This window comes from Purpureocillium takamizusanense, chromosome 3 (assembly GCF_022605165.1).
Source record: "Purpureocillium takamizusanense chromosome 3, complete sequence".
In the NCBI taxonomy this organism is placed as follows: Eukaryota; Fungi; Ascomycota; class Sordariomycetes; order Hypocreales; family Ophiocordycipitaceae; genus Purpureocillium; species Purpureocillium takamizusanense.
Genome location: NC_063070.1, coordinates 2,884,485 through 2,897,341, shown reverse-complemented (window position 1 = coordinate 2,897,341; position 12,857 = coordinate 2,884,485). Strand labels below are relative to the sequence as shown.

At 61.1% G+C, this 12,857-nt stretch overlaps 3 protein-coding genes across 3 annotated transcripts; 2 read left to right on the top strand and 1 right to left on the bottom strand.

Annotated features, from left to right (window-relative positions):
* Positions 1–76: 76 nt before the first annotated feature.
* On the bottom strand, positions 77–2,235 carry JDV02_004479 (uncharacterized protein). The gene is made up of 3 exons (XM_047985699.1): positions 1,611–2,235; positions 1,018–1,361; positions 77–939 (listed from the first exon to the last, which is right to left on the bottom strand). The coding sequence occupies exons 1-3, from the start codon at positions 1,927–1,929 to the stop codon at positions 697–699; spliced, it is 906 nt and encodes a 301-aa protein (XP_047841676.1). The 5' UTR covers positions 1,930–2,235; the 3' UTR covers positions 77–696.
* Positions 2,236–6,598: 4,363 nt separating this feature from the next.
* Positions 6,599–6,940, top strand: JDV02_004478 (uncharacterized protein; the record flags this gene model as incomplete). The annotated part of the gene is made up of 1 exon (XM_047985698.1): positions 6,599–6,940. One exon carries the CDS (start codon positions 6,599–6,601, stop codon positions 6,938–6,940), a length of 342 nt encoding a protein of 113 aa, XP_047841675.1.
* A 2,732-nt stretch (positions 6,941–9,672) lies between these two features.
* JDV02_004477 (uncharacterized protein) lies at positions 9,673–12,145 on the top strand. The gene is made up of 3 exons (XM_047985697.1): positions 9,673–10,256; positions 10,335–10,597; positions 10,657–12,145. Exons 1-3 carry the CDS (start codon positions 10,160–10,162, stop codon positions 11,509–11,511), a joined length of 1,215 nt encoding a protein of 404 aa, XP_047841674.1. The 5' UTR covers positions 9,673–10,159; the 3' UTR covers positions 11,512–12,145.
* Positions 12,146–12,857: the final 712 nt, after the last annotated feature.

The following is a 12,857-nucleotide window of genomic DNA, read 5'->3' as shown; positions in this document are numbered from 1 at the left end:
TCGTGGCTGAGCGGTCCTTTATCAATGGATCATCATGATACATGCGTAGCTACACCACGTCAGTGACTTCGTAATACCTGAGACGACTAGATGGAAAGTCCGTCAACCTCATCTGAGGGGTAGTACGAAATAGTAGCATCGTCAAGGGTGGATGCGCTGCCCACCCCCGTTAGAACCACTTTGCCACTTATCCGTACAAAGTAACTAACGTTGGAAGCCAGCATTCCCCGTCAGCGACACTTACACGGAACTCCTTCGTATGAAGTACAGTAGCAGAAACCAGTATTCCCGGCTCAAAGCCATTTACCCACCATAACGACTCCGAAGTCGGCCCGTCGTCCCTCGTGCAGGCCGTCATCGCGACACGCTTCCCCCGCTTCCCCGATCAATGTTTGTGAAACTCGTAGACGACAGACGTAGATAACAAAATTAAGAGCATTCGTTTCGTAAATCATGATCCCAGACCCAAAGCGCGCCGTCGCCGCCCAGCGCTATCCATTCCGGCATGAACCCCCCCGCGACAAGTCACTCTATTTTATACCCATGAGACCCAGTGACGAAGCCTGACAGTCCCTCGTCCAAGGCGGAGAGGGGCTCAAGAACAACATGCGTCGCTACCCGCCCCAAACCCTAACACCCCGCCAGCTGCACCATAGCTAGGAAACCGCAGACAATGGTTCACGCCGCCGCCCGCCATCACCCCTTTTTGAACTCGCCGTCTTCTCCCATCTTGCCAATGACCGGCTCCAGCAGCAGCGGCAGGCATATCGCCGCGTCCTGACCAAAGGCGAAATCACCAGGGGGCACCTTGAGCACGTCTGCCTCCTCCTCCGCCTCGGGGTTGATCGTGGCAATGCGGGCGCCGTGTCTTCGCGCCCTGGAGATGTAGCCCGCCGCAGGCCACACCTGGGCCGACGTGCCCACCACGAGCATGAGATCCTATGTAATTCTGTCAGCAACAACAACAAGGGCACGGGCGAAAAAAAGGCAACGCTGGGGGCTCTCGGCAAAACGTACCACCTTGCCCTGGCCCATCCAAGCGTCAATGTCCGCAAGCATGGTAGCGTCGAGCGACTCCCCGAACCACACGACGGCCGGGCGCTGCAGCCCGGCCTGGCACTTGGGGCACTTGGGAAGCTCCTCCTCGGGGATGTGCCTGATGCGATGGTACGGGTCCAGCAGTGGCAGCGTCTCGCCAGGCGGCGGGTCCTCGGAAGCGGGCGCCAGGGACGGGCAAAAGGGATCCTCAAAGTTGCCCCGCTGCACCCAGTCGCAGCCGTCGGCGCTGCACTTGATGTCGAAGAGCGAGCCGTGCAGGCTCTTGAGCTGCTCGGGCGGGTGACCGGCGCGTTGCGATAAATCTGCCGGGTAGCGCCGTCTCCGTATTAGCATTTGACCTCCTCGCGCAACGTCGCTGTTGCCAGTGTATTTTCCAGGGACAGGATATAGATACGTCACGCTGCTGCTGTTGTGCTTGGTGCATCCCAGGCCGGCTGGTGACCAACAACAGCCGTCGGCTGCCCAACAGGGAAACCAGCGAGGGCCACAGGGAGGGACACGGTCCGAAGACAGTGAGTTTAGCCTCGTCGGCGCGCACAGCACTCACTCACCGTCAACGTTCTGCGTCAGACACAGGAAATCCCGGTTTCCCTTGGCCAGGGCGGCGAGGGCCCGGTGTGCCGGGTTCGGCGCGGCCCTCAGACAGGCGTGGCGGCGGTAGCCGTAAAACAGCCACACCATGCCCGGGTCGGTGCGGAAGGCCTGCATCGTGGCCAGCTTGGTGGCATCGTGGCTCCGCCAGTAGCCGCCGGCGCCGCGGAAGGTCGGCAGCCCGGACGACGCAGACAGGCCGGCCCCACAGAGGGCGAGAACCCGGCGACTGTTCCGGAGCACCTCTTGGAAGGCCTCGACGTCGTTGTGGGGCGCCATCCGTACGGGGGCAGTAAAGGGACTGGGGGAGGGGGGGATATAGAAACAAGAGGCCCGCAGGCGGAGAGTGGAAGAGAGAGTCTGGCGGTAGTTGGCGGCGGGGGACGAGCGCCGCTGGATAGCGGTGCAGCTCCCGCGTGCGAAAGAGGTACCTAGGCAAGAAGGTATGCGGGCGACTGGATTCGTGCCTTTCGTGCGACCGACGGTGCTCGACCCAGGCGGAGACAGACTCCACGGACGGCACGACGCAGCACTCAGCCCAAACAGCCAGTGAGTGGCACGTCCGGCAGCAGCGGCAGCGGCAGCGGCAGGCCAGGGTGTTGGGGGCCAGAGGCGTGGCTGAGGGTGATGCCTGACTTTTTCGCACAGGGCTCGGGAGGCCGGACCGGACAGCCTAGCGAAACGCGCCCCAAGATGCCTCTCGACCTTGCCGATGACGTCCTTCGCACGGCGTAGCGAACCGGGAGGGTCTCAGGGCGAACCGAGTCGTTCGAAGCCGACGGGAGGAGAGGGGGAGGAGGGGAGGCGCAGCTGACTGTGCTGCACGACTCCGAACCTACACCGTACACGGCGGCTGGAGCGGAAAGGGGAGCGAAAATCGGTAGGGCCTAGGTATAGGAGCGGGAGCAGGGGACGGGAAGAGAAAGAAGAAAAGAGTGAGAGTTTACAGGAAGAGGCTGACTGACGTACGGCGTAAAACAACGGCGGACGGAGAAAGGTACGAAGTACGAAGGTACGCGGTCCCGTATGGGCGGATGTACGTGCGGCGAGGTACAATGCCACGGGCGGGATGCATGCTATAACCCGAACTGACCTGACCTGACCTAACCTGAGCGAGATGAATGGGCATGTTGGGCGCCAAACGCCAGCCAGCGGAAGGGGCGTGTACTGACTGACAGTACCTTACCTCAATACAGCACTGAGGTCGGGTGTCTTTCAAGTTGACGCGCCCAGGCGGAAGGGAAGGGGAGGGGGGGGGGAGGCAGCGAGCCGCCCATGCAGCACGCGGCCGAATTTGACACGACTCGGGAGTTCGTTTGTAGTTCCATGACGGCGAGCGCTTCACCAGTCCGTCACTACCACCGCCTCCACCACCACCATCACTCTGCTAGTGGTAGCAGTAGTATTCGTAAGGTATGTACTAGGACAGTAATAATCGTCCATGCGCCCTGGCAGTCTTGATCTTGGCGCACGCGCAGCCACGACTGGCAGGCTGGGGGTGGGGGAGGGGGGAGCGCAGCTGTCGGGCGAAATGGGCTTGTGGCAGTGGACCCCTCACTGGACGGAAAACGCAGCCCACGCTCTTCGGCAATCTGAACCCCGCCATGCGTGCGTGCGTGCGTGCGTGCGTGCGAGCGAGCAGCAGCAAACGATGAAGAGACAGCTCGGCCGCGCCCGAAACCGACCTGTACAAGCCGTGCCTCGACGGTAAATACTTATCGTACGCTTCCCGGAAAACACAGAACCGCTGTGCTCTGCAGTGTACTGTACGAAGTACTGTAAAGCGCAATATCTTCTTCGTATACTGTTAGGTGACTGGGTTTAGTGCAGCACAGCGCATCGAGCCTAGGGGTCCTTCCTGCCCGTGAAGGCCACTCCGCCGGACCGCCAATGATGACGTCGAGGCTGGAGCGGTGGTCAAATATGTCGTACGTACGAACGTGCGTGCTGCTCCCTCCATCCCCCCTCCCCCACTTGCGGGCTGGCTCAATACGAATGGATCGGCGGGCATTGTCCCGACGGTTGCGAGTCGCGACCGGGGTCTGCCCGGTGCGCCAGTTGGTTGGCGGCGAACATCCCGCTGTCGGCAGTCAGGCTTCTTTGATGACAATACGTACATGTTATGGAGGGTCGCCGGTTCCGAACGGGTAGTCGTAGGCCTGCTGGAGACACTAACCACCAACCTGGTATGTACAGTAGGATCACCATGCTACAGTATCGTACCGAGTTACCACCTTACTCTCTGGTCCGGTCCGGTCCGCTCTTCGCAAAGGACAGGCGGCACTGCCCGTGCAGCACAGCACAATACCGTACACGGCAGTGCAGTGAAGACCGCAAGTACCCGGACACTATTGTTGTCCTGCGCCATGATTCACCCGAACCACAATGCCCGCCCATCGTTTATGGCATGCCACCCGTTTGTGGCGCGTCGCCGACCAGATGCGTCTCGGCGTCTTTCCCTGGTGCCTAGTAACGTTGCCGAGGCGTCACGGGGACACGGGCAAGACTGGAGCCCGATTTCCATGGCGGTGATGCCGGTCAGTGGATGACCGTAGCAAGCCGCGGCCGGTCCAGGACGTCAAGCCACCGGAGCACGGACGGCCGCTGCCCGATGCGGTTCGCCCGAAATAGAAATAAAAAAGTCGCAACCGTTTCCGTTCGTACCAAGAGCGAGAGATGTCGGTCCGGACCAAAACGGGGCACGGGGGTTTCTGTTCTGGTCGCTCTCTCTCTTCTGGCTCTGTGAATAAGAGCCTCACCCGCCATGGACAATATCAGAGCAGATGGCCATGTGGCCCAGGCCACGCGGTGCTGCCGTTGCGAATCAGCACAGTATCAGCAGGTACTACTGCCACTACTACTACAACCTCTCGTGGCGTGCCACCTGACGGCCAGCAGCCGTGGCGCATTCAACCTGTGGCCCGTGTCCGGTTCCGGGCCGTCGTGCAGCGCAGGGAAGACGAATAGCAACGCGGTACATAGCCAAAGCTTTTTGTGTAATGGCGGCCTCGCACACGTACCTACGCAGCGTTGACACTTCATACGCCATCCGGCGAGGCAGCTTCGGCGCTCTTGCAACAGGAGGGCGCACAGGGCGGGACCCGAGCGATGTCGGCTTCGAGGTCACCGTCGAACGTTCAGGTCCTATCCCAGAGCAGTCGTCGGCCTGACAATGGCATGGTGGGCTGTTGTCGCGACAATGTCCTTGTTCCTTTGTGCCGCCGCCGTCTGCTTCCGGAATTGGGTGTGTGAGACCCTTCGTGGGCGGACGCGTGGATGGACCCTCCCTCAACCGTTGCCGGCTAGGTCAAACTACTCTGGGAGGCATGCGAGTTCCTGAGCCTCCCAACATCTCACACCACCACTGCGAACCGGTCACTACTTGGATCGAAGATAGCCGCCGCAATAGCTCTTTGTTGCGAGGGGCTTACCGTATGTGGTTCGAGCGAGTATGTATGTGCTGTGCACAGGCCGGGCGCTCCCGTGTCCGGAAGAGTGTTCGTTGTTTCCGTAGCCGGCTTGGGGTTCGGACGTGTCAGTTAGTGACGGCTGATCCTCACAGATGGAGATGGATAGCTTCGTCCTACGTACATACTACTACGTACAACTAGTGGCCGGCCGGTGGCACCAGGACACGTGGGCAGCGAGCGAAGAAGCAGAGGCGGCGGCGGACGGCTCCCAGCCAGCCTGATCGACAGCCCTCAAAAATTTGGGGGGTGGTGTGGCATGAGCAGGACTGGAATGCACCGCGAGCCAGTGTCGCCCGGGAAACCCAGCAGTCCCAACAAGCAATCAATGCATGCGGCACGCGGCACGCGGCGTGCGGCTGCGGGAAAGGAAGGGGTTGAATTCCTTCATGACAGTCGAGCTAAGGCGAGGGTCGTACCCAAGGTGCCAGAGCAGAGCGCCAGGACGCAAGAGACTGTCCCGGAGGAGGTGGGAAAAGCCAACGGTCACAGATGGCAACGTTGGCATCGAATCCAGAGCGGTCTACCTGGTGGTTGGGACCATCATCCATCGCTACCTAGTCCTGGGAACATGCGCATAAACCTGCTCGCTTGCTGGGACAGGACGAGGATGCGAGCTTGGAATGGTGAGACAGGCGGTGCCAGCCTCCGTCTCGTCGTCAGTGGTCACCATGCCTTCTACTATTGCCAAGGCACCAGAGGGGGCGTTTCAACTCCCGGCAATCCATGCAGCCCATGAGGCTAAAAAATCCGGGACGTAGAAGCTTTCACCCCCGGAAATGCCATGGTTGATGACGGGTGGGTGGCTTGCCCCTGACCTGCCACGAATGCCAGACGTTGGGGGAGGGGGGGGCGAGAAGACGGCGGCGGCGTGTTGTCTGGGTTGGCAGCTGCCGCAAGCAGTAACAACGGGGGGTCAGGGGAACGTTTCCCGCGGCATTGACGTCTGTTCCTGGCCTTTCAATGCTGCCCACAAGACGCGCCGTGGCTGGGGGATGGGATGGATCGAACGGCACGCCCTGTGCTGTGGCGGCTGGCAGGTGGCCGTGATGTCGCCGTGCCTTGTGGCTACTCGAGGTGCTGTCAGTGCTAGGCTGAGGTGGTCGGCGGATTGAAGGTTCGGAGAGGTAACGTCTCCCGCCGCCTAGCACCATGGTCACCGACTTTGACTTTGGGAGGGTACCAAGGACCCTGAGGTGCTGCTGGCACCGACCTGGCAGGAGCACACCACACGGTAAAATTAGAAGCATTAGTCGTACTAGCAGCGGGAGTGACGCAAATGGAGGGCACCCAGCGGAGGCCGCTTGGGACGCGCCCGGGCCGGCGCCAGAAAGTCGCAAAAGAGGTGTGGATGGGGATTCGTGGGAATGGATGCCCGCCAGCTGCGCCCCAGAAAAGGTCAGGTGTCAGTCAGTCAGCAGGTGCATGGAAGCTTCCCCCAATTGCCCGCCCGTGGAAGCTAAGCTATCGAAAAGAAAAAGATGGGCTCCACGGCAGAGGCACGCAAGCAAGACGCCACCGGCCCCGGCAGACGGGGTCACGCACGATCCAACGACAACACCACAACGCGCGCCGGCGGCATCCCAAGAGCGACGACCGCCGACGGAATGACTGACAAAGAAATACGAGTCCCTTCTTACTGTACTCTCTCTCGTACGAGGCGACGAGCGACGCACCTCGGTGCGCAGGACGGGCCCGCTCACAACGAGCAGCCTGCACGAGAAAAAAAAAACACAAAAAAGACCAACACGCCGTCGCGACAGACGAATACGGCAGTGCCCGGAACCAGGGGCCGCAGAAGCAAAAAAATCTCACCCCCGTAAAAAAAAAAAAAACCACACACAACACAGGCGGAAAAAAAAACAAAGGGCAACAGGACGAGATGGATGAGAGTCAGCCGGCAGCAGAGGGGGTCCCGCGTGCTCGCAGCTGGCGCTGGAGCTATCGCCGCACAGCCCCACGGCGCGTCCTTTCTGACCCTCCAGATACGAAGGCGCCAGTGAAGGGGCACACGAGGGGGTGCCGCCGCGTCGAGCTCCGCGCGGAGAAGGAAGGAAGAAAAAAGGACGCTCGTGTTTGCCGCGCCACATCTCGGCATCGGCACAGGGCCCTCCCCCTTCCTACGTTATCTACGTGCATACTACGTTATGTTGGGAACTGGTGACACACATTCGCGAAGTTCCGTGATAGGCGCAGTAAAAGCCGTTGTCACGCAAGATTGACTTTCCATCCCTTACAGGAACAGAGAGAAGAAATAAATTCCGCAGGAACATGCGCGGCCCCGCTGCTGCCGGGCGGCGCGCCCGTGGGCAGCACAAAGCGGTGCGATTGCGACGGGCCGGACGCGGAGGAAGGGGGGAGGGCCAGAGTCCGCCAAGATGCTTCATGGTTTCAAAGCAACTAGTAGCGGGTGTTGACGACGGTTTTGACAGGTTGACAGGTGAATGAATCAGACTAGTAATTGAACCGTCGACGCACCGGCGGCGAGGGAGAACCCGGACCTAACGCACTACAAGTGCCCTGCAGACAGGTCGGACAGAGCCGGTTGTATGTATGCGGCTCGGCTCCAGGGGAACGTGAGACTTGGAGTTGCTTCTGTGTTCCGCACCAATTGTTCCAGGGCAGCAGCAGCTTTCTTTCTCGAAAGGGGGTTCAATTCCCCTTGTTGGTGTGCGTTCAGAAGGTGTGGGTTTGGGGGGTTGGCGTCAAGCTGCGATGGTGTGGGTGCGTGTGTGTGTGTGCGTTTGTGGCTAGTACGAAGTTGCCGATAGCCCGGGGGCAGCCAGGCATCCAGGCATCCAGGGGCCATGCATACCTATCTTCCAAACGTGAGCCGATGGTCCCTCTGCATCCATGGATATCCAGCAACAGAACCGTGGTGCGAGAAGAAACTTCCTCTCTTATGAGCTGGCTGGGAGGACGCCAACCGTGCGCGTACAGTGTATCCCGATCGTGTCTTGTCCTTCCTCCGATGATGCGGCGCACGCCACCAGACCGTTTCCTTCCTGGCGTCACCGTGTCGCAACGTCTCGCACCGTTTGGGGAGTTTATTCATCCATGCGTCAGAGGCTAAGTGCGTGACGGTGGCCGGTAGAGGGAGAGAGAGCCAAGAAAGGCTCCAGCAGGTGGTGCCCTTCGCACATGTAGTAATAGTGGTACCCACCTGCGGGCGCCGACGTCCCATCGAACGACCGACGACGACGACGACGACGATCCTCCCCTCCTGCAGGAGCCAGGACCCCCCGAAGCAGCGAGCGCGCGTGGTAACGTGATGCCTCTTGTCCGCGATGCGACCGTGCTTTTCCGTCGCACCACACATTCTCTCGTACTACAAACGAGCATGCGCACGTTTTTTCTTTGGCCCTTGCTACCGTTTCCTTTCTGGTATGCACTGTCGTAGTACGCGGGGAACCTGCGGTGCTGCGGCCCGTCCAACACGGGTTTTGACCCCGGGGGGGGCGCTTGCAGCAGCGCCTCGGGCATGGGGTAGCGGCCGGCCACGCCGCGGCCGCCGCCTCTGCCCCGGGCATCGTCCACCGGCGATGATTGTTGGTTGGCGATGTGCAGTGGGGCTTTGGCAACCGTCACCAGCAGCAGTGCAAGGTGTTTGTTGATCCGATCGTCGTGCGTGGGACTCACGCTCACAGGGCTCAGACAACGGCGCTGCTGCCCCCGGGAAAACAACGCGCGATCAGCATCCGATGATCGAGCGGCAGCCGACGCGAAGCGAGGGCCACACAAGGTGCCGTGGTGTCTCGTCTCGTTCAGGCGAGTCGAGGCGAGGCTCTTGTCAGCCACCAGGCCCCCGGATGTCTCAGCATGTCAAGCAGTCAGCAGTCTGCGGCTGCGGTGCATGCAGCACACCGAACTGCAGCGCGCCCGCTGCACGACAGCAGAGGATGACGGCCGCCACTGGAGCACCACTACACCACCACCATCCCACCAAGGCGTCGTCCTCGCCCTGTCCTATCCGAAGGTAGAAGGTAGCAGGTAGATGGCAGCGACTGGCAGGTGCGGCCGGCTAGGCCCTGGCATTGGCTCTCCCGGGCTGCTTTGGGCCAAGGGTTCGCCCCAAAAGAGCCAAGGGTGGCTGGGGTTCCTGCCTGTTAGCCGCATCCATGGATCAACTGTCTCGGCGCCTTGGCGCAACACGACGGAAGCTCCAGCTGTTCGCCAAGGCCTGGACCCCCTCTGAGCCCACGACCTGGTTCGCTCGCGGCCTATGAACAGCTGCAGGGGTCCCCTCGTCTTCCAAACCACCGGGCACCCCCCCTGTGGATCTTTCCTTCAAGGCTCCCATCCTGCCTGACACCCCCTCCCCCCACCTTCTGAGGCCAGCCAGCCAGACAGCCAGACAGCCAGGCAGAGACGACTGCCTCACCCCCTTGACAATCGACACCATCACCCCCCCCCTTCCCTAGCTCCCCACCCCCCCGCGTGCTGTGCCCCCCAGCCCATCGTGCGGCGGCGCCACCCCTGGGCTCGACCAGAGGCTTGGCTGATGACGGTGTGGGTGCTCTCGTCAACGGAGCTCCTCGTGTCCATCAACCCATCCCCTTTGTCCAGCTCGCCGACGCATCCATGGATCCACCCGGCCTCAGGGCGTTGCTCTGCCCTGCGCCCCCCGGCGACGACGACGGCGGCGACGGCGGCGGCGGCGGCTCTGCGGCTGTCTTCCATCCAGTCATCCCCCCCTTCACAGGCAGGCAGGCAGCCGACTGACCAGACCGTGTGTACAATAAAACACCCCGTCTCAGCCATCGCTCGCCTATCTCGCTCTCCTCCTCCTCCTCCTCCTCCTCCTCCCCCCCTTCCACACACCTCTGGTCCTGTCGTTTCTTCTCTTACCGTCGGCCCTCCCTCGAAAACCGCGCCTCGTCTCTTTGTCTCTCGCTAAATCAGTTGCATCGTTCTCGTTCGATCCGAGTCCCGATTCCCTTCTGCGCCCGCTCGCTCGCTCAAAAGGGCACCGCTTCAGCCTCTCTGAATCCACGTCCCGATACTCTTTCGATACCTTGTTGCGTCTCGTCCCCTCAGCAAACATGATGTCCAAGGCCTTTTCCGTGGCCACGGTGGCCCTCGCCGCCTCTTCTCTCGTCTCCGCCCAGACGTTTACCACCTGCAACCCGTTGAAGAAGAGTAAGCCGGCCATCGTCTTGAGAAACCGACACCGTAGTCGGCGCGTGTGTGTGTGAAGTACTGACAAGGCTTCTGCAGCCTGCCCTGCCGACCCTGCTTTCGGAGGCACGACGAGCTGCGACTTCACCAAGGGTGCATGCAACAGCTTCTCCATGGCCGATGGCACCGACATCAAGTACAACGGCCAGGGCGCCGTCTTCACCATCACCAAGGATGCCGACGCCCCCACCATCCACACTGGCAAGTACATCTTCTTCGGCGAGGTCGAAGTCAAGGTTCAGGCCGCCCCCGGCAGGGGCATCGTCACCAGCGCTGTTCTCCAGTCCGATGATCTCGATGAGGTACGGAATTCCAGGCGTATAAATTAGCCCTTGGGCGGCTGTGGCTGACTCATGTATAGATCGATTGGGAGTGGGTTGGCGGCGACAACACTCAGGTCCAGACCAACTACTTCAGCAAGGGAGACACCACCTCCTACGACCGTGGTGCCTTCCACGGCGTCGGCAACCCCACCGGCCAGGTTCACACTTACAGCGTCAAGTGGACGTCTCAGGGTGTTTGGTGGTCCATCGACGGCCAGCAGGTCCGTGAGTTGACGGCCGCCAACGCCAAGGGTGGTGCCGCTTCTCTCCCCCAGACGCCCATGCAGATCAAGCTCGGAACCTGGGTCGCCGGCCGCAAGGGTGCTCCGGACGGCACCGTCCAGTGGGCTGGCGGTCTGGCCGACTACTCCAAGGCTCCCTTCAACGCCTACTACCAGAGCGTCAAGATCGTCGACTACGCCGGCAAGGACTCCCCCGCCAACGGCGGCGTCAAGGAGTACGTGTACAACGACAACACTGGCAACTGGAAGAGCATCAAGGTTGTCGGTGGCAGCGGCAACGACGACACCACCACCACCACGAGCGCTGCCAGCAGCACCGCCAAGCCCACCAAGACGACTTCCAAGACCACCGAGGCCTCGTCGACTGAGACTGAGACCGCGTCCAGCGCCGCCAGCAAGACCACCAGCGCCGAGTCCAAGACGACCCTGACCACGGCCGTCTCCTCGACCTCCAAGACCGGGTCAGGCTCCGGCAACGCCACCGCCACCGTCTCGACTCCCGCCGGCGGCTCCTCCAACACGGCGCCCGCCGCCACCGGCTCCGCCACGCCCTCGTCGGTCCCCAAGTCGGGCGCTGAGCGCGGCGTCGCCGCCATCGGCAGCGTGATGCTCGCCGGCGCCGGTGTCCTGGTCGCCCAGCTCCTGCTGTAAGGTAGTCCGTTTTGCGACGCGCGAGCGCGGAGCTGCGGCGGCCTTGCCCCTCGAGTCTTCTCTTCTGGATGTACCTTTTTTTTTTCTAGCATGGTCACGAACGCGAAGCATGTAGTATGAGAAAGGGGGGAAGCCTACGCGAACGCTACTACTATACTGCACGCCAGCGGAGCAGGGGCCATCCTATAATATTATAACACCTTACGAGTCGATTCCTATTGCTCTATGCAGAGAACATACCCCGCCCGCCGCCCGGACGGAGAGACATGCACAGTGGCACCGAGGACGGCTCTAAACACACAAACGACAACCACCACCCGGTCGGTCGGACACGCGCGGCCGGTTCTCTCCACCGATCCGTTCTTGTCCGCCGCGGTGGGGGGTTTGGTTGCTTTTCTAATACGATGGATGACGGCAGGTATGGCGGGCACGCCGAAATGAGGTGTTGCGGTGGATTTTTCTCGTCTTTTTTTGCTGCTGTTTGCTGCGCGTTTATGCCCCGGACATCTTGCGAGGGGATCGGATACCTGAGTTGCGGGTCGTGTGTGTCGATGCATTTTCACGGGCATTAGATTACCCCCAGAGTTTAGACATGAACAACTTACCTACCTACGCAAAAGAGGATATATTTGCCCCCCTCTCCTGCACGTCTTCTGTTCATCCCCCCTTCATCCACCACCCGTGTGCAAGTAACTCGCGCCTAGGTGCCGCGATGGTAGCCGCAGAGCCGCCATCCGTGATCGAGGAGGTAGGTTAGTACATATGTGGAGGGCGAGAGCCGCCAGGGTAAGTACGTACATACTCACCTGGTACTGAGGTACTGATGAGTGTCGTGTTCGATTGTTGTACTATAATGAGCGTTCCCCATCTTACGCACAGCCGGGCGTATAAGCGGACGAGCACGACTGAGCAACGGGCCTTGGCATCTACTACTACCGCTACAACTACTTCGTATAACCGCGTACGTACCGTACGGCCAAGTCGCCTAGCGGGATCCGCCGCACAAGGGCCCAAAGAGGAAGAAAAATGGGGGGGGATCTCGTCCCTGCGCGTACGCCAGCCAGCCAGTCAACAACCTCATCGTCGAGCCTAGTGTAGCACAGTCAGTGAAGCTCGTCCCACTCCATGACGCTTTGTGCGCGGGAAATTTGGACACGACGACGACGACGATGAGAGAGCGCGCCGACCCAACCAGACCAGACCAGACCAGATTCGACCCGCGGCCGCCCGTCCACGCCGCTCGGTCCATCGCCCCCGAATCGGTCATCATCGTCATCTCCCCCACTGCTCACCCATCCACACACCTACCCCCTCGTCTGTCTCTCTTCGTCGCCGTCCTCCTCCTG

Coding starts and splice junctions, on each gene's coding strand:
- JDV02_004477 (XM_047985697.1), top strand. CDS start 10,160: ATGATGTCCAAGGCCTTTTCCGTGGCCACGGTGGCCCTCGCCGCCTCT. Junction 10,257..10,334: donor CTGCAACCCGTTGAAGAAGA/GTAAGCCGGCCA, acceptor AGGCTTCTGCAG/CCTGCCCTGCCGACCCTGCT. Junction 10,598..10,656: donor AGTCCGATGATCTCGATGAG/GTACGGAATTCC, acceptor ACTCATGTATAG/ATCGATTGGGAGTGGGTTGG.
- JDV02_004479 (XM_047985699.1), bottom strand. CDS start 1,929: ATGGCGCCCCACAACGACGTCGAGGCCTTCCAAGAGGTGCTCCGGAAC. Junction 1,362..1,610: donor TCTGACGCAGAACGTTGACG/GTGAGTGAGTGC, acceptor GCTACCCGGCAG/ATTTATCGCAACGCGCCGGT. Junction 940..1,017: donor GGATGGGCCAGGGCAAGGTG/GTACGTTTTGCC, acceptor AGAATTACATAG/GATCTCATGCTCGTGGTGGG.